Source organism: Lepisma saccharinum, chromosome 7 (genome assembly GCF_977018435.1).
Source record: "Lepisma saccharinum chromosome 7, izLepSacc3.1, whole genome shotgun sequence".
NCBI lineage: Eukaryota > Metazoa > Arthropoda > Insecta > Zygentoma > Lepismatidae > Lepisma > Lepisma saccharinum.
The window spans coordinates 45718982-45740260 of record NC_139235.1 but is presented as its reverse complement, the minus strand read 5'-3'; the positions used below and the strand labels follow the sequence as shown (position 1 = coordinate 45740260).

The window sequence follows — 21279 nt, the reverse complement described above, 5'->3', positions numbered from 1 at the left end:
AACAGTCTATCTTGTAACAAACAATATTTTGATGCCTTCCAATGGCAATAACAATACCGGAAATAGAGCTACTAGATTTAACTATGACAATCATATGATCGTGAGTAGCTTCAAATGTGCAGGGCATTTTAATTCAGTCGCTCCAGTGACCAAATGATCATCCTAGTGAGATCCCAACTTTAACGCCTTGAATAATTTACATTCCCTTCAATTAGAGGTTGCTAACCGTATTTTGAAAAAAAAAAATCATTGATATGCCTTGAAAATATCAATCGAAAGGATAGTATGATCCAACATTTGAAATTGAGATTTGTCAAGTTTTGCGAAAGTTGCCATACATTTCAGTTATTCTAATTTCTACTGAAGAAATTTCATTCCCATTTCTTGTTATACGAGGGTGTAACATCTATTTGTTTCAAAAAACATAGAGTTGTAGATTATCTTCCCCGTTAGTAATCAGATCATACCAGGTGTGGCTAGAAAAAAAAAGGATTGATGTTGCTGTCGACAAACGACAAGCACGTCAAGGTCAAGCAGTGCATGAATGTATAACGTGATATCCTGCCTATCGACTATGTGATTTTCCAGGGTGTGCAACGATCAGTTCCGCTGTAGCTTATGGACGAAGTAAACCGTACATCTTTGCTCCATCGGAAAAATGTTAAGTGTGAAAGTGGAACAGCATATGAATTTGAAGTTTCTTATGAAACTCGGAAAACTTATGGTTTGTGAAGGAAGTATACAGAGATGAGTGTTTATCACGCACGCAAGTGTTTGAGTGGTTTCAATGGTTTAAAGAGGGACGAGAGTGATCACGGACGACTTGCATATTGGATGGCCTTGCACGTCAAAAACGGAATCAAACATTGCAAATGTCGGTGAATTGATTCGAAAAGATCGTCCTTGAGTATTCGAGCTATTGCAAAATAACCAACATTATAAAATTATGGTGCTGACGACCCTTCGTGAGTGAGTAAGAAGACAACGACCTGATTTGTGGAAAAACAAGTCATGGATTCTTCATCAGGGCAATGCTTCTGTCCACACGGCATTGTCAGTCAAGGCTTTTTTGGCCAAGCATGGGATCCCAGTGTTAGAACATCCACCCTATTCGATGGATATCACTCCGTGCGACTTTTTTTACTCCCAAAGGTCAAATCAGCACTGAAAGGAACCAGATTTATGACCGTAGAATCTGTAAAAACAAAAGCGACAGAGGTCATGAACATGGTTTCAGATAACGATTTCCAGCACTGCTTCCAAAAATGGAAGATTCGTATGGAGCGGTGTATCAATAGTGCAGGGGATAATGTTCGTATTGTACAAAGTAACCAATAAAAGATTTTGTAGCAACAGTCCATTTTTTTTCTAGCCACACCTCGTAGATCACGATAATTGTCATGATTACCTAAATTTCAATCAACGATGTGACACATTATCCCACTGTCAAGAATCATAACCAATATGAACACTCACATTCTAAGTCGATATCTGTAGATGAAGTCACAAAGTTCTAAGTGGTTCAATCGCAACAGTGAAAGACATGTGATTACCATAAACAGATAGTTGAGACATTCCAATGCACAAGTTTCGCATGAAATTAGATTGTGCAACCCAACATTTGAATTGCAAAATAATTATTCCTAAAGGACAAATAATATTTTGTTGAATGTCGCAGGGGACATTGGGTGTTTCTGTTTTCAAATTCGTTTTCCTCTCGGAGAATTTTTATCTTTCTGGTCCTGATGGAATGTTACCATAAAGTCTGTAAATAAGTTAATCTGTACAGATCACCATAGATTGATTTTAAATTAATTTCGCAAATGGAACACATTTGCACCACAGGGAATCAGCACAAATACTTCATGTACTCACCTTTCTGTGTCTGCAGCTGGACCTTCATCTTCAATTGTAAGTTCACTCTTTATCACACATTCAGGTTCTACTTTAACATTGTCGCTCTCTTCACTTTTGAATGCAACAGAACAAAACTGTGCAATGTCATCACTCGTATCCAAATATTTACTATCCTCGTGTAAAAATTCATTCATTCCAGCACCAGAGTGCAAGTATACGTGAAAGGAGGTATCAGCAACAACCACTGGCTCTTCCACTTTCATTTGTTCCTTCTGTGGTTCAGATTTAATAACTTGTGACGATGATGCTGGCTGCCAAATGTTTTCAAATGGCCCTTCACGAGGAGGAAGATCTTGGGGTTCACTCTTCAATGAGGAACTGATAAATTGAGCCTCTGCATTCAGTACAGGGAGTGATGAGTGTTCATCTAAATCCATCTGTGATGATGAGGGTGAGGCACTTGAAATCTGAAAAGACAATTTACAAACAAACATCAACTTGTGCTCAAATTCAAGACAAAATACAAAGTATATGTGTAATAGGGACGACACTCCTTGCTTTCGAAAGACAATATGTAAACTGGCGATGAAACAGGATGTTTATCTCATCTTGGATTTTAGTTCAGTAATTGTTGTAATTGCATTGTTGTATTCTTTGTGTTTGTACAACTAAGCCCTGTGTAGCTTATTCTTTATTGTCATGCCTTAATTTAAGTATTGAATTTGTAACAACATCAGCTTCTACTGATTTTTCTGCTACTTATTTTTTGTACGAGGGTGGATCATTAAGTATCACACATTTTTTTTAAAAAAGAAGTTTAATAGGTAACACAGCATAAATTATACATAATGAAACCACATATTTTAGCTACTTTTCGACATAGGAGCCAAGTCTTCGAACACATTTTTCTCATCGTGGCACTAGTCTCAATATACCCTGTTCATAGAAATCCGTCATTTGGGAATACAGCAATCTACACACAACAGATTGCACATCTTTATCAGAATTGAAGCATTGGCCACCTAGGAATATCACATACTGTACCGTAAGAAATGTTGAACCACTCTGACAAGGTTCTCAGATGGAACCGCCGGTCATTGAGAACTGCCTGCTCAATGGCTGTAGCATTCAGTTCCGTTGCAGCTGTGACTGGTTCCCGGAACATGACGAGTCAACAAGGTGCACACGGCTTCCTTGAAAGAATGTGCACCACCTGGAGATGTTGATATGGTCCGAACAGTATTCCCCATACACACCCAACATTTCCCTGTGATTTTCACTAGGGTATTGTCCTTTCACCCCCCCCCCCCCCAAATGAACTACAGCTCTTTGCTCTTCACACGTTGATGACAATAACTTGTGTGCCATGTTTGCTTAGTAGTTCACGCTTCTGCCGCAAGTGTTTACCTGATCGAACAATTGACGTCTGTAGCGCAAACTTCAAACTATACGTCTGTAAAATTTCAACATCCCAGCCACAATAACATTGCAGGAAAAAAATTGTTCTGCGATACTTAATGATCCACCCTTGTACATAAAAACATGATAATTCTCGGTGCTGAGGTTGGCTCCCAAATGTCAACTGGCAAACATCTTGGTTAATCCAGCCAGCAGCCATCCCAGAAGGAAGGAAGTAGAAGAAGAAGAACTCGGCTGCATCCTACCAACTTGGTCCACTGCCCAGCTAACACTTGGGCAGTACCGGACCTCCCTTCCAAACCAACCATCACTGCTGCATAAATGCACTGATTGACAGGAGTGTTGTGGTATCTTTAGATCAAACTGGCTATTGACCAGGATTGCCACATAACCTGCATCCCATCTATCGGGGGCAGGGTGGATGAAAATCATATTAAAAAAATCATTTTTCATATATTTTTTTAATCAAATCGTTTTTTTAATTTTCTTTAAAAACATGCTTAAAATTGCTTGTATGGTTTTTGGGACCATATACATAGATACATGCTTTTTCCATGAAAAGGCTTTTTTCTGGTAAAGGGCCCTGTAACAGTTTCATTAAAGCAAATAAAGAATTATATAAATATGTATTTTTCTGTTTCTGATACAGTATACACAGTGTGTCTACAAAGTTTTAAGACTGATTTAATAAAAAATGTATATACGTGAGACTGGCCTTAAGCCTTGGTTAGTTTTCAATGCACATCCCTCCTAAGTCTACACACTTAGTGACATAGCTGTACAATTGCTGCATTCCCCTGCGGATATCTTCTTTTGGGATTGTGTTTAGATACCTCGTCACAGCTTCTTCAATTTCCAAAATGGTGTCAAAACGTTGGCCCGTCAGGTGGGATTTGAATTCGGGGAATAAAAAGTAGTCAGCCAATGCCAATTCTGGCTAATAAAGTGAATTGTTTTACACAATCACTTGTTTCCGTGCCAAAAACTGTTGGACAATAATTGTCTTGTGGCATCGTCGTGCTGCAGGAACCAACCACCAGATTCAACCAGCTCTGGTTTCACTCGTCGTAATCTCTCTCGCATGTGCTCCACAATGGATCTACAGACAGCAGCAATCATCATCAGTGACTGTGCCCATTTTTCATTCAGTTTTTGTCGAACTTTATTGACATTGCTGCCAGTTCAACTGGTGGAGAGACATGTTGCCAGTCTTAAAACTTTGTACACACACCATGTATATGAACCCACCATGGAAATTTCTGTTGGGTGTATTAATTAAACTATAATAATTTCAGTAACTTTTCATCCAGTGAAAATAAAATTTTATTAACCCTTAAGTAGGTGCACAGGGGTAAATTTGACCCCCACGTAGGATTTTTTTTAAATATCCACACACTTGTTGGTTGACCACACTGCTAGTTTCCCCAGTACCCTCCTAAAACAGTCTGATTCAAATGTCAACGCCATTTCTTTCAGTGTGTAAATAACTACAGCAAGGTGAAGCTGTCCTAAAGTTGCTGGGGGTCAAATATACCCCCACGTATCTGGTAACAGATGTGATTTTCTGTTGTTCAGTTTTTTAAACTTTGGCTTACTGTGCTTTATGACTGAAATATTTTAGCACTTTTTGCTTGCTCAGGGGGTGTGTGATTAGATTTTTAAGTGGATATTTCTATTTTTTTAAAAAAATAGTTGAAAAACATGTAGTATAAAGACAGCATGGGCGTGTACAGTGGATGTTGCAGGATGTTTCATTCGAGAGCGACATTAGTTCATCTGAAATGTTTCGAGATGAAGAATTGATTCAAGAAGCAGATCATAATGATCATGTAAGTGAGTCAGAACATGGTACTAATTCTGAGACAAGTGACGATTATCCTAAGGAAATATCTAATATCCCAGATGAAGATGGAAATTATTTCCTGGGGAAAAAATGAGATAGAAAATAGTTGCCGGTTCACGTCCAAATATTTGCACAAGAATTATGAATAACTTTTATGCCTTCCTGTACAATATGCAGCTCCAAACCAATGCTAAATCTTCTATAGACATGTTTATAGATCACACTACTGTGAGGATAATTGTGGAAATTATTAACAATAGGTACATAGATATAATACAGTGATAACCACTTCGCTACAACGGCCAGCTGTGTGAATTCTTCTTACATGGTATGTTACCATTGACGAGAACTGACATCATTGGTAAGTGTTTACATCTATTTCATTATATTTTCTTCATCTCTCGTATTTACAACAGTGTTCATTTTAAAAACTAATATTTGCACATTTTTGAAAGTCACTCCAGTTTCGAAACGTTGTGGAAAATATTGACACTGAAGCTAACACTTGTGCTGGGAGGGAGAGGCAAGTGCTGGTGAATAGAAAGTGGCCACCGCATGCATTAATACAAATTTCAGTAACTTATTGGCCACACCTACTTCGTTCTAAAGCTGGAAACAGAATAGTGACGTATTTTGACTGCTTGTTGCAGTGGTTGTGAGACCACAGCCCAGTACATTTATTTCTTACAAGTCGATGCCCTGATCCCATCAATTTCACTCATACATTTCTGATCTTTAGAGTTTATATGGAAATTAATATGCACCCTTAATTAATATTAATATATCAACTATGGCATAATCATAAAGGGTAATAAATAGTACAATTATGTATAGACTTGCTGTCAAATATAAAATTAGATTTAAAATAGTCGTCAACCCTTGGGTGCAATGGAACTTTTGCGGCCCGGTGGTTGAGAAACACTGGCACTAAAACTGAAGCAGAAAGCAAATAAGATTGGCTGCAAATGGCAAAAAAAAATCTATTTAAGAAATCTGGACTGGACCTACAGTTTGAAAATCTCAGGATGGAACCTCAGCAACTAGGCAACAACATTACTTTATTCCATTCCAGAGTCGCATTCATGATTATAAAAGGAACCTTTTGTCAAAAAGCCGGCCTTCTTCCAACAACAGTACTTGCATTTTGTTCTCTGTGATTTACAGGTCTAAATCAAATCTTAATCTCTGATAAAATAGCTAACAATCTTGTTAATATAGAGAAAATTCTGAACAAAGCAACACATGACAAGGGGGGGGGGTTGTCACACTTAAGTGACAAGGGTCATTCCATGTCAAATCAACCAATTTTAAAATATTTGGTTGCATGACCATTTTTAGAAAAAAATCATTTTTAGTACATAGGTTTGTACATGTTTCTAGATATCAAAACCAATGTTCAAAAAAAATGTTGTCTTTAGTTCTCCTGGGTCAGCCATTTTTCCAACATGATGCATGGCTTTTTTTGCTCATGTAGAAGTATACAGAGACCTTAATATCTCAAAAACCATTAAAGCTAGAGACCTGAAACAAAATTCATTTTGTAGCTAATGAAGTATACTTCCTATGATATTCAGGTATGTTTTGCTTGAAATTGCTTCGTTAAGTACGAAAATTATGGTGGAAAATGGGGAAACAATAGTTAAAAAATTGCATTTTTAAGCACGACTTTTTTAATGAAGGGGTTTAGTCTAAGGCTTGATTTTTTTTCATGTGTAGACCTACCTGCAGGGTGTCTGTAAATAAAATATCAGTGCTTAGAAATGGAACCCTTTTTTACAGCATGGGCTCAAACATGGCTTTTCATTGAATTTTGACAGTTTTCGGGGATAAATATCTCAGATGGGTCCCCTTTAAAAATTCTGAAATTTGGCACATAGAAAGCCCTTCATTAACCTAACTCACAGTAAAAATCTCAACTTTTAGATTCAACTCGTTTTGGTCAATATGAGGTAATGTATGTCACCTAATTTCTGACGTTGCAAAGTAAGGTTAAACTACATTCCATACTTAGAATAATGAAGTCTTTTCTTTTTCTTTTTTTAAATTTGGGTTAAATAAAGGCTCAGAAAATATAGTAACATAAGGTTTTAATACTTGACTTACCACAAATTGAAATGGTAAATGTCTGTTATATCGGAGACACTTTTCTTCAAATTTACAGGAGAAACTACTTACGGAAATGAGTTTCTGTTGCATTTATCAAACTTCGTGGAGGTATTTTGTCACTATGGAATGCTGCACAACAGAAAATAAGCACTTTTGATGTAATAAAGTAGCATTTTGTGCGAAGCGACAACATTATGCCCTTGTTTCCAATATGAACCTGCAGATGGCGCGAGTGTCGAAAGTCACGCGGTCTCGCGAGAGGAAGAAGTGTTTCCAAACGTTCCTTTTTTTTTACCAGAATTTTTTTATTTTTATTTTTCTTAATTATGCTTACCTAACCTAACCCAACCTAACCTAACCTTGCCGCAAATGGTTCGTGCGGCTAACGTGAATGGTTTTTGGGGCTATCGTGAATGGTTTTTGGGGCTATCGTGAATGGTTTTTGGGGCTATCCATCAATGGTTTTCGGGGCTATCGTGAATGGTTTTTGGGGCTATCGGGAATGGTTTTTGGGGCTATCGGGAATGGTTTTTGGAGCTATCCGTCAATGGTTTGTGATGACATAATGAACACGAAAGTAGGTATTTTTCGGTTAAGAAGGTTGCACACTGCATGCCCACTCCAAATCGACAAAACACAAGCACGACGCGTGATGATCCTCAGCTGTGCGCGAAATATTCTATGTTCCGCAACGGAAGAAAGGACCCAAAAGAATTACTCGTAATGTGAAAAATCGAAGTTATTTTCGTGTAGAAAGCATAATGGCACCTTCAACTATGTTCCGCAATACACAATTGGTAAGTACGAACCATTTAAAACTGAAAATATTCGATAGAAATGTGTCTCCGATATAACAGACAATTACCATTGAAATTACAAGATATGACAATTGAAAATCTGCGAAATTTCATTGCAAAAGGTTTGATTTATTAGGTACCCATGACCAGTTGGTATTGTCAGCTCCAAAACTGAGCTGCTGTACATGCAGCTTAAGATAGGCAGTGGCATGCCCAGGAATTTTGAAAGGGAGGGGAGGGGGTTACATATACTTTTTTAGTATACAGCCCTGTATTTGCCACATTATCCTGTCTTTGACGTAATTGTTTATGGAATACTAGGCCAAAGGTATTGGGTTATGACCCCCACAAACCCCTCCTTGGGCACTCCACTGAAAGTAGGCTATTTTTTTTTTCAGAAAAGACATTCGTTGAAATAGATGTGAGTCATGCACAGCAGAAGATTCAGAGACATGTTTTCATAGGATGTGAGGCAAGCCTGGAATTGATCTGTGCATGCACAATCTCTGCTGTCATTCTTCCTTTGCCTAATGTGCCGAGAATAGTGACTTGTGAATGTTCGTTATCTGTGACAGGAAATGGAGTGTTCTGTAATATTTTTAACTGGAGAGGACTGTCATAAATACCCTTTTGGTAAGGTTACCAAAGACCTAACTAATCTTAACAAAGTCAGTGAAAATGAAAACACTTCTTAGGTCAAGACTACAGGCATATGGCTTAGAGACAATATGCAAATACCATTAAATATAGCTTTTTATATGGTAAAGTATGTTGAGATCTTCAGAAGTACCACTTAAATAAAAGGTTAAGTAAGGTAAGGTAAAGGAAAGTGTCAAGAAAGCCTTATACCAGTTAAATCAATATGCCTGATATGTTGGGGTAAAAGTTTCATATGTGGAGAAAGTGACTCACTTAAATGCCAGAATTGAAATCATGTCTTTGTGCCAAGCCAAGGAAAACTAAAGGAAATGCATGAAGTCTGTTCTGTTTTTTATGCATCTCCCGTTTCAAAACTGAGGAGGCTGATTGCAGAAAAACAATAAAGTGATCTTGTTCGAAAACTATTCACATCCTACAAGGAGTGCAAAGGAAACTGGAAAGTTGCTTTTCACTAAGTATTAAAACTGAAGAAAAGGAAGGCAAGTGTGGCTAGTACAATCATACGAGGTGCATCCAGAAAGTAAGTTTCCCTATTTTTTTCCGTGAAAGTAAACATAATGAGCCGTGTAAATTGCGCATGCGCAGCAGAGCTAAGACGTATCAATCATATGCCAGGCGGACAGATGCCGCCCGGCGCCAGTGGTCCGAAGTGGAAGCTCGTATCCCTTCTCCCGCCGCATGCGAGGTTCGGTCGGTGATAAAGTTCCTGAATGCACAAAGCATTGCGCCAATTGACATTCATCGTCAGCTCTGTGAGGTCTATGGGCCGAACATTATGAGTAAGCAGATGGTGCGTCGCTGGTGTCGGCAGTTTTCGGAAGGTCGTCAAAGTGTCCATGATGAAGAGCGCAGTGGGCGTCTGTCCCTCATCACTGATGACCTGGTTGAGCTGGTGCGGCAGCGCATCGTAGAGAACCGTTGCTTCACGATTAGGGAGTTGAGTAGCCTTTTTCCACAGATATCGTGATCCTTGTTGCATGAGATTGTCACGCAGCGCCTGCTCTTCAAAAAATTGTGTGCCAGGTGGGTGCCAAAAAACCTGACACCCAAACACAAAATGAAACGTTCAGGAGCAGCACTGACATTCCTGCAACGGTACCATGATGACGGCGATGATTTCCTCAACAGGATCGTCACGGGTAATGAGACGTGGATTTCGCACTTCACCCCGGAAACCAAGCAGCAGTCAATGAATTGGTGGCATAGTGGATCTCCGGTCAAGAAGAAATTCAAACAGACGCACAGCAGCTGTTTTGACGGAATTTGGCTGGGAGTTGTTTGATCATCCACATTACAGTCCTGGTCTGGCTCCCAGCAATTTTCACGTTTTCTTGCACCTCAAGAAATTCTTGTCCTCCGGTGAACGTTTTGGCAACGACGAAGAGCTGAAGACGTCTGTCACATGCTGGTTTCATTCACAGGTGGCAGAGTTCTACGACAGTGGGATCCAAAAGTTGATACCACGATACGACAAGAGTCTCAATTCTGGTGGTTGCTATGTTAAAAAATAGCTGAACCTTTGCTGTACCTGTTGCCAATAAATGGTTTCCTGAAACTGTGTTGTTTTTTTTTTAAAAAAAAAATAGGGAAACTTACTTTCTGGGTGCACCTCGTATAATTGAAATTATAAGAAAAATGTAAATGAGCAAAAAAACTAATGTTGAAAAGGTCAGAATCATCAGTTTGATTGCTACCACTTAGTCAAGAAAAAATATGTGATGAACTGAAGGTTTCTGATAATTTACTTAGGTTTTGGTTTGAGTTACTGTTTTTAAGTCCACTTTGTGCACAGTAAGGCTAATCTGGACTGGACCTACAGTTTAAAGTGGGACCACTTGTGCCTCCACCGGGTATCGAACCCGGGACCCCTTGATTACAAGGCAATGACGCAACCACTGCGCCATGGGGGAGGCCTATAATAATTTACTTAGGAACTTAGTGAAGAACAAAGAATCTACCTGATTTAACAAAGAGAATGAACAGGAAACTGGAGCTGACAACACCAACTGGTCATGGGTACCTAATAAATGTAAAAATAATCGAAACCAACTGACATTAGTGTGGAATCCATAGTTTTCAGGATCGCTAAGATGAATAGTGACACTCCCAGTGCCGTTTAACTCCAAGACACCCATGCACTCCGAGGGATGCATGTGGGAAGGGGTTGACATGTAAAAATAATCGAAAACGACCGATATTAGTGTGGAATCAATAGTTTTCGGGGTCGCTAAGATGAATAGTGACACTCCCGAAGCCATTCAACTCCAAGTTCATTTTGCACTATAGTTAGAATTCATAATTTTCCTATCTAATAGAAGATTAGAATAAATAAATACCCGGGCAACGCCTGGCAATCTGCTAGTAAATAATAAAGGTAAAAAAAAAAGGTAAAGTGTTCCCCTGTGCATAGCACAACGCCATGAAGGCGTATAGGGGGTGTGGGGGTAACGCCCCACACTTTCTTGATCCGATCGTGAGTGGGGGTGATGTGATCAGTATCACGCCCCTGACCGCCTTTACCCCCCAGGGTTTCCCCCAGGTACCCATGTTATTCGACGCTGGGTGTGCGCCGGGGCCGCTTCCACCGTTAGAAAAGTTCCCGGATTTGAACCGGCCGGGGATCGAACCCGGGACCTTTAGCATGGTAGTCAGACGCGTTACCGACTGAGCCACCATGGTTATTGAATATATGAATATCCAAAGTGACGAAGCACCATAAGAGAAGGCTCAGAGACCTCTATTACGGAATATTTAATTACTTATAATTCCATTAAATGGCGCATAATACATGAAAATTTAAATTTTAGGTCTGAAAGGTTTCCAACATTCATCAAGGTATTTTCTTTCATCGTGGAACATATTTGACTGGGAAATCATGTATTTGTGAAGAGAAATATCTCACCAATGCACAATTGAAATTGCTTTCACTACGTGAACTGATGACGTAAGCCCCTGTCAGTGTTTCCAACCCCTATTTTTTTAACTATGCTTGCGCAACCGAACATAACATAACCTTATCGGAAATGGTTCGTGGGGCTATCCGTGAATGGTTTGTCGGGTTATCTGTCAGCTACCATGCATAATGTACAATTTTCACCGGTGACGAACACAATAGTAGGTATTTTTCGGTGAAGAGAGTTGGAAACACTGCATACCCACAACTTGAGTCAAGATGTGGCCGCCATATTGTGTGTTAAGAAAGCGAAGAAAGGAATCAAAAAAATCAATCTGTATGTGAAAAATTGTGTTTGTTTTCGTGTAAAAAGCATAATGGCACCTTGAACTATGTTCTGCAATACACAATTGGGAGTGAATTGACAATATAGAGAAAGTCTCCAATTTTGTTAATTTTCGGTATACTAACTAATTTTGCCCTCCTAATAACAAATCTGTTGTAAAAAACCTGGGGGGTTACGTCGGAAAATTTGAAAAAAAAAAGCAGATTGATTTTTTATATATATATAAAGGTTCGAAAAAAACCTTTTCTTGAAATTGGCTTACGGCTAGTGCTAATTTCTGGCCAAATTGGCTCAATAATACATGTGCAAAATTTCAGCTTGATCGGTGCATGTCTTCAGGTGCCACATCGTACCTAAAGTTTGAAAGAAATTGAAAAAAGTAAGTTTTGGTGAAAAAAAAAAATCAAAATATTTTATTTTGCCTAGTGATGGTATTTTGCATGTAGATCAACTCTTAATGATGTAAACAATTCTAGATATAATAATAATGGGCATTACCGGACCTGTTTAGGTGTACTTAAGGCCTAAACTTAAACCAAAATTTGTGAAAAATAGGCAAAATGTGTGTGTGTTTCTTTATTGTGTTTGTGTCAGTTGTGAAGAGATCGAGGCATATTTATTTTTGACAACAACTTACATCTTTTATAATGTGTTGTCTGCAGCTCTCCACCTATTTTCTTAAAGATTTTTTTTCTCTTCAGAAAATAGCCCAGAACTCACCACGAGGAGGTGGCTGAAGTTCGAGTTTCGCCCAACCTCCCCCCTCCATGCATATATTGGTTTAGTACGTTATGCAATGATCAGGCGGTTCCTGTATTCCTATGTAGTAGTTTAGTACTCTGTCTTAGTGGAAAACTTCGTAATATGGTCCCGAGACTTCAACGTTGCCAAAATAAACTTATGGCGCTCCTCTTTGCCACACACTGACGCTGCCGCCTCCATCACAAGCTTCACATGTCTTTCGACTGCTTGCGTATGAGCTGGAAAACAGGTGATATCTTCTCCCGGATAAGAAGCTGAGTTTATGTGGTCTTGAAGTTGTTCCAAGCTCAAGTGTCGTGTCAACGGTGGTTCAGTAAATCATGTCGACGTAGTTTTCTGCATCGACCTTCATCTCAGGCACTGTGAATTCTCGGGTGACTTTCGGAGATGAAGATGTGGTTACTTTTAGGATTCTCCTCCAACTAAGTACCCTTATGTCTGGGTTGTCGTCTGAAATAATTGCCAGAAGATGGTTTTCCAGGTGGGCAAACCAGGCTTTTCGCTGTAGGTCAGGATCTATTATTTTTCTGTACTTAACGTGCATGCAGCGGGAAGCTGATAAAAGTCTCCTTCAACGCACGATGGCTTTTTCTTGATGGAAAACCAAATAGGAGCATACACGTTCGTAATGTACTGGACGAATGCCTGCAGCGTTTCCGAAGGATTCTTCGTTGCAATGTAGAGACATAGTATTCTATTGGCAGCTGTCAGCCACCTGTCATGATGCAACTTCCCAGGAAGTCTCTCAGTCAATCCAGCGCCGAAATGGCCGGTCGAAACCGATTTACAGATTCACCGGAGATATCTTTGGTCGGAGGTTAGGTTCTCTCTTCTGTTAAGTTGTCAGTCCAAGACACTGGCACAGACTGAAAGCGATGCACCAGGATATTCTCGCAATATTGTAGTGCCATTCCAATTGGTACTGCAAATGTAGTAGGTGCAGTACTTTTCCTGTCAATTTCTTCAATGAAGTGCCGCAAAGAAAGTTGATTTGTGTGAAGACAAACAAATATTTGAAGAGGCTTCTTGATAGTATTTAAGTTGAGCCATTGCACCGTTCTTCCATCCTGTATTAATGGGCGTTCCATCGCAGCCTATTACGACGAGTTCCGAAGTGTCAATGTAATCTTCTGAAAGAAAATTTCGGATGGCTTCGGCAATGCTGTTTCCTCTTCCGGATGTTTGTGTTAGATGACCGATGTATTTGGATTCTGGGTCCTTTATAAGAACAACGTGCTGCTCCCTCTCTACAGTCAGATAGGCTTTATCGTCTTTTTTCTGAATCATCATTGTTTCATCCTGTCTTCTGTCAAAATAAAGCCCTTTCACTTTACTTGACTTAAGTGATGATGCAGCCTCCTATGCAATGGATTCACCTAATTTATTTTTCACTTTAAGAACCTTATTTGAGTCAATCACTTTCTCCTTATGATTACCAGTAACAAGGTCTACGTTTTCCAAAAGAGATGAAGCTAGAAGAGCGGTTTCCGTTTAGAAATTTGGGTCCTGTAAACCGCACTGGCAAAGTTAGGAAGTTTCAGTCACATTTGCTGGAAAGGTTCTGTCGAAGTTTTTGTCTTTTAGAAGGGTTGAACTCCTTGCCTCAATCCGAAGCTCCCTCCATATCAGTTTCATTTGTGAGAACTGCAGGGGTAGAACTTGAGTCACCTCCATGATTTTCATTTGGTTTACATCTCTCTCCTTTACGACGAATCTGTTTTAGTCGAGGTACAGTCTCTTTTATGTCTAAGCTTCCAATAAACATCTTCCTTTCAGTGTGCTGATCAATCAAGAAGGGTATTTCCAAGGAAGGAACTGATTTCCTTTTTCCACAACTGCAATGAACAAGTGGGTTGATGCACTTACACATTGCTATATATAAAAAAAAATGGAATCAGCAGTCTTCTGAAATTCAGCCACTTTAGAAGCATTCGATGGTCTCTTTAATGACTTCTGAAGCTGATGGATTAGTGAATAATATTCAATATTCGGGCTATGATCCTCAGTTCACTTAAGACAGCTTCTCCGCTAATCAAAACTGAAAACAAACAATGCGCTTCCGAATGCAAGGAACTAACCACAAAGAGATCACGGAATCACTCTGGCAGCACTGAGAACAATACTAATCTGTTGTTAACGTGTACAAATTGGGTGAGTCCATTATGCATTGCAGCGGTGGAGTAGGGTTGATTCACCCACCTCCCTCGTAGCTCAGATTTTGCAGCAAAGTAGACTGGTCCTTTGTTTTTCTTTCTGATAACACTTTTTTAGCAATAACATGGTGACGTAGTTATTAAGGAATATTGTGATAGGCGTGAAAAGAAAAGGTGTTCAGATAATTTATTTAGCCGGTGAGTAATTAGCTAAACTCGGGAATTTTCAATGTAAAACATTCTTGCTTCGCACACTTGAAAAACAAAATATATCTTTAAAAAAAATTTGGCTGATAAAAAACAATAAAAAACTAATATATCTGTACAAAAAAGCTCTTGTATCCAATTCAAACCATGTACAATAAAAGTCCATTAAGTCTATCTTTCGCAAATTTTGGTTTAAGTTTAGGCCTTAAGTACGCCTAAAGAATTCCGCCAATGCCCATTATTATTATTTCTAGGGTTGGATACATCATTTAGAGTTGATCTACATGCAAAATACTGTCACTAGGGAAAATAAAATATTTTTAAAAATTTTCACCAAAACTTACTTTTTTTCAAACTTTATGTGCGATGCTGCACCTCAAGACATGCATCGATCGAGCTGAAATTTTGCACACGTATTATTGAGCCAATTTGGCCAAAAATTAGCACCAGCCCTAAGCCAATTTCCAAAAAAAAGTGTTTTTTCGAACCACCCTAGTGTATATGCGTAGTTTTACAAACGAAATGTTATAACTATGCTTGACTAACCTAACTGAACGTAACCTAACCTTCCATGAATTGTTAGTGGGCCAATGATCATTTTCAATAAGGAATTCCTAGTTTTGTATCACGTAACCGATCAACAATGTCTCATCAGTAAGGAACATGCCATTTTTCCTGAAATCAACGGTGAATCACTGTTGCCAAACTTACCTGTAATTGAAACCCGCTATCCTCTCCCGCCTAACCTCAATCACTTTCCACGATCAATGCTCTGAACAGTGTGGCAATGCTGCCGACAGCCCAACGAATTTTGAACATAATTTGTTATTATATGAAAGATGGTTTGGAGGGAATGTAGAATATAGAGAATGTCTCTAATTTCATTAATATTTGGTATACTCACTAAATTTGGCCTTCTAATCACGAATCTGTTGTTAAAATGCCACGGACACGTCTGGAAATTGTGAAAAAAGCTGATGTAAGTTGATTTTCTTTTTTAAAAAAAGTTTTTTTGCGTTGTTTCATGAACAAAATTTTAACTATGCTTGCCTAACCTAACCGAACCTAACGTTGCCGGAAATGGTTCGTGGGGCTATCCGTGAATGGTTTTTGGGGCTATCCTTCAATGGTTTGTGGGGCTTGCCGTGAATTTTGACACGCGTCCACTGCAGTTTAACAACAGATTTGCGATTAGAATGCCAAATTTAGTTAGTATACTAAATATTAACGTAATTAGAAACATTCTCTATATTCTTCATTCATACCGATGGTTTCTGTGTTTCTTTATGGGTAATTATCGCGGGAAATAACGTTATTTTACAACTTCTACACTTAAATGTACAATTTTAACATGCGAGCCCCCAATCGTAACTCCAGATACGTCACCAGGAGGGCATAAGAAGTGAGTATAAGAAGTAGGAAGTGAATTACAGACTTTCTCTATATTGTCAATTCTTACCCACAAGGGGTAAGTACAAACCATGCGAAACACAAAATATCTGATTTTAATGTGTTTCCGATATACCGAACTGGTACCCTTTATTATAAATAATAATTTATATTTGGGAGTTAAATTTACCCCCACGTGCCTAGTTAAAGTGAAAGAGGTCAAGGGTTAAAAACCGCAAAGACACATCAGTAGCCAAAATGTAAGTGATGAAACTCGCTATTCTCATATCGGTACCAGTTATATATACCGGAAACACATTTAACTAGTATATTTTGAAATAAAATTCATTTCTACTTACCTCATATGCATAGCGGAACATTTTTCAACTAGGGATTACTTTTCTTTCAATGAAAAAAAGCTTTATTTTGGTAACGATCAGATAAACCGGAAACACATTTCTTGAAATTTACAGGAGAAAAGACGAGAAATTACTTGCGGTTAGTGTTTTTTCGAATTGTGCAAGTTAATCGGCCTGTAAATAAGGTATTTTTCGACATTCATGTAACTCCGTTGCACGATAGCTCGTGCCACCATTGCTCTCGACTACATGAATCAAATGTTCCGTGTGTTCCATTACGTAACACCCTGTCAGTGTAGCAACCACGCGGTAGTTTTACAAGATGACGTGTGAGCGGGATATCTTTTTCCAATTTAATTTTCTGTTTGCCTAACCTAACTGAACCTAACCTAACCTTCCGTGAATGGTATATTTTTAACATTATAAGTATTTATTGGTCGTTGCTAATTGGCATCCAAATTTTGACTCACATTGTCTATAGTCAGCTGATATGCTGTGTCGTCAGCTGATATGCAGTGTTTCCAAACTTATGAACCGATAAATGCTGCACAAACAATTCACAAAAGGTTTTTAAGCGAAAATTGATCTGCAAACCATTCACGGAAGGTTAGGTTAGGTTAGGCAAACATAGAAAATTGAATTGAAAAAAAAAACCGCTCACACGTCATCTTGTAAAACTAACACGTAGTTGTTACACTAACACTTATTAACCGAAAAATGATTGTTTTTAATCCACAAACCATTCACGGAAGGTTACGTTAGGTTAGACAAACATAGAAAATTAAATTGGAAAAAGAAATCCCGCTCACAAGTCATCCTGTAAAACTACCGCGTTGTTGCTACACTGACAGGGTTTACATAATCGAACGCACGGAACATTTGATTCACGTAGTCGACGGTAATGGTGGCACGAGCTATCATGTAACGGAGATACATGAATGGGTAACGATTAGATAAGCCGGAGACACATTTCTTGAAATTCACAGGAGAAAAGAGGAGAAAGTACTTACGGAATTGAGTTCTTGTGTACTTTCTGAAGCCGCGGAAATTGTTTTTTCGAATCGTGCAACTTATTTGGCCTGTAAGTAAGGTATTTTTTGTCATTCATGCTTCTCCGTTGCATGATAGCTCGTGCCACCATTACCGTCGACTATGTGAATCAATTGTTCCGTGCGTTCGATTACGTAACCTCCTGTCAGTGCAGCAACTGCAGCAACCACGCGGTAGTTTTACAAGATGTGTGAGCGGGATATTTTTTTCCAATTTAATTTGCTATGTTTGTCTAACCTAACGTAACCTTCCGTGAATGGGTTGTGGATCAATTTTCGCTTAAAAACCTTTTGTGAATAGTTTGTGTGGCATTTATCGGTTCATAAGTTTGGAAACACTGCACATCAGCTGATGATAGACAACGTGAGTCAAGATTTGCCCGCCGAATTAGGAACGACCAATAAATAATTATACTGTTAAAAATAATGCTTTTTTCATGGGGGAAAAAAAGTGAACCAAAGTTGAAAAATGTTCCGCTATGCATATGAAGTAAGTAGAAATGAATTTTAATGAAAATAAACAAGTCAAATGTGTCTCCGACTTACCTAACTGGTACCTAAAATTCATTTCTACCGAATTGTATTTGAAAATAAACGAGTTAAATGTGTCTCCGGCTTATCTAACTGGTACCAGAAAGTCCACAAGAATTAAATTCCTTAAGTACTTTCTCGTCTTTTCTCCTGTAAATTTCAAGAAATATGTTTCCGGTATATCTGATCGTTACCCTCATATCAAATCTTGGTAAATGTCTGTTATATCGGAGACACATTTCTAACACATATTTTCAGTTTCAAATGGTTCGTACTTAACAATTGTGTATTGCGGAACCTATTTCAAGGTGCCATTATGCTTTTTACATGAAAATTACTTTGAATTTTCACATTACATGTAATACTTTTGGGTCCTTTCTTCCATTGCGGAACATAGAATATTTCGCGCACAGATGTGGATCATCATGCATCGTGCTTGTGTTTTGTCGATTTGGAATGGGCATGCAGTGTTGCAACCTTCTTAACCGAAAAACACTTACTTTCGTGTTCATTATGTCATCACAAACCATTGACGGATAGCTCCAAAAACCATTCCCGATAGCCCCAAAAACCATTGACGGATAGCCCCAAAAACCATTCACGGTAGCCCCAAAAACCATTCACGTTAGCCCCACGAACCATTTCCGGCAAGGTTAGGTTAGGTAAGCATAGTTAAAAAAATAAAAATAAAAAAAATCTCATAAAAAAAGGCACGTTTGGAAACACTTCTTCCTCTCGCGAGACCGCGTGACTTTAGACACTCGCGCCATCTGCAGGTTCATAATGAAAACAACGGCATAATGTTGTCGCTTCGCACAAAATGCTACTTTATTACATAAAAAGTGCTTATTTTGGTACTTGTTTACTATCCTTCGGACACATTTATTTATTTTTACAGAAGAAACTACTTACCGTAATACGTTCCTGTAGCATTGTCGAAAATCGGGAAGGTGTTTTACGTGATGTGGGAATGTTTCATAGCTGAAATTCATGTTGTTCGTTGAAAATTAATTCTCCGACGGAGAATAGCTAGCCCCACGAACCATTGGCGCGTGGATAGGTTAGTTCTGTTATGTTAGGAAACATAGTTAAAATTTGGTGTCGTGTTAGTATCAGGATCTAGAAATTGGAAATAATTGCGAACCATTGGCGCTAGCCCCACGAACCATTGGCGCGTGGTTAGGTTAGTTCTGTTAGGTTAGGAAACATAGTTTAAATTTCATCAAAACAACGTTGATACACCTTCAGGAATGTTCCGCGAAGCAGATAGGTAAGTACGAATGTTAAAAATTGTCGAAATGAAAAAATTAGAGGTATCCGAAGGATACTAAATTTTTACCCAAACATTAGTTCACATCCCTTGGGAAATTTTCGAACGCTTTTGTCGTCTCCTGATACACCTACCAAATATCACGAAACATACAGAAATAACACCACTGTTTTTCATTCTCAATATTCAAAGTATTATTGCTCTACCCGGGAATACTTGGTAATATTACTTGCAATTGGCGACTGAAAATTCAGTATTTCTTTAAATGTCTATTCATGGGTTTCAATTTCTAAACTTGTCTTCTTGAGCATTTTCCTACACGTTATTGACGTTGCCTTCTCAATAATTGAATTCTTTTTCCAGGGTAGACTGAGCTGTGAGTACATTTGAATGTCATTCCTCCAATCAAAGTGAGAAAACAATTATTTTTCCTCCTTGGAAATGTAAAGCAAGTGATTTGTTTATGATGTTATTGTCGATACGGTACAGGAAATATACACAGATCCCCTCCGCTCCGCTTTCTATCTTCAGTGCGTGTTTCGCTAAATGTCCTTTACCATAGGTCAAATCCATAAATATCCATATACGTATTTGGTAGTGTCTACTGCCACGTTCTTTTTCTGCTGGAATCTCAAAAACGATGCGCGTGGCAGCAGATTCGGTCTTTGTCTTATCGTTATTTCATCATGCTATGTATGCAATTACGTCTGTAACACATACTGTGAAGTTATAGCGATTACTTTCACAATAATGTTCTAAGATTATGTCCCTTAGCATTTCTAATAATTAGAGCCCGGAAGTTCAGGCATTTATTTTCGTTAAAATAGGCAGGCAAAAAGGCATCTATAATGTGGTAAATAGGCACTAAAAATGAAAAAAGGCAAAATAAACCGAAAAAAGGCACATTTAGAAGTCGCTTACTTTTATCTATAATTTCTGGCAAAATGTTAAAAATCTAAATTGGGAAGAGCATTTCAATTTTCTCCGTCTTGATTGCACATAACTACAAGGTGCTTTTTAAGTTCCCAACATTCATTGATAGTCGTCTGTCAGAGAGAATGTTTTTCATAATAGAAAATGATATTTCTACTTCGACAGAAGTTATGGGAGCATACATATAACAAGCTAATCTAGCTGGACTCATTTTGGTAACAGCATTTTCACCTTTTAGAATATCACAAATTGTTTTCAATTGTTTCAAGTCCTCATTTGCACTCACTACCCGTTAGCACTTTTCCGCAACAGCTCACCCTTTTTCTCCTGGCACTTCCATCATCTGCTGCATAGATTCCTCGAAGATTTTCATGGATGCTATAATTGTAATTGTCTCTGGCAATTTACCATAATGTGCAAAAGTAAACTTGAATAGCACAGGAGATTTTCACTTCACGAATTGAAGCCGCTTCATTTTCTGGAAGAGGATCGATCACCTCACTGATTTTTTTAAGGTTGTTAGCATAATATATCGCTGCTGATATCCAGGTTCCCCATCTCGTCAAGACTGGTTGCTGAAGTAAACTAAGCTCAATCGCAACTTCCTGAAATTTTCGGGTTCGAGAGGGAGATTTCAGAAATATTTTCTTTGTGTTCGAAATCAACCTGTCCACTTCAGCAGTCAATCATGCACAAGAAATGTTA

The 21279-nt window shown here is 38.5% G+C and overlaps 1 protein-coding gene across 3 annotated transcripts in view; it reads right to left on the bottom strand.

Moving 5' to 3' along the window:
- LOC145990219 (uncharacterized) overlaps window positions 1-20113 on the bottom strand; it is a 28463-nt gene extending 8350 nt beyond the window's left edge. The window contains exons 1-2 of one of the 3 annotated variants that reach the window (XM_083125890.1): window positions 19776-20113; window positions 1876-2324 (exon numbers count right to left, since the gene is read on the bottom strand). In XM_083125890.1, the coding sequence (XP_082982016.1) occupies window positions 1876-2294 (419 nt within the window). In that variant the 5' untranslated portion in view covers window positions 2295-2324; window positions 19776-20113. Of the gene's footprint in view, window positions 1-1875; window positions 2325-19283; window positions 19533-19775 lie in introns of those variants that run through there. The other 2 variants (XM_083125891.1, XM_083125893.1) reach the window with 2 other exon arrangements.
- Between the last annotated feature and the right edge of the window lie 1166 nt (window positions 20114-21279).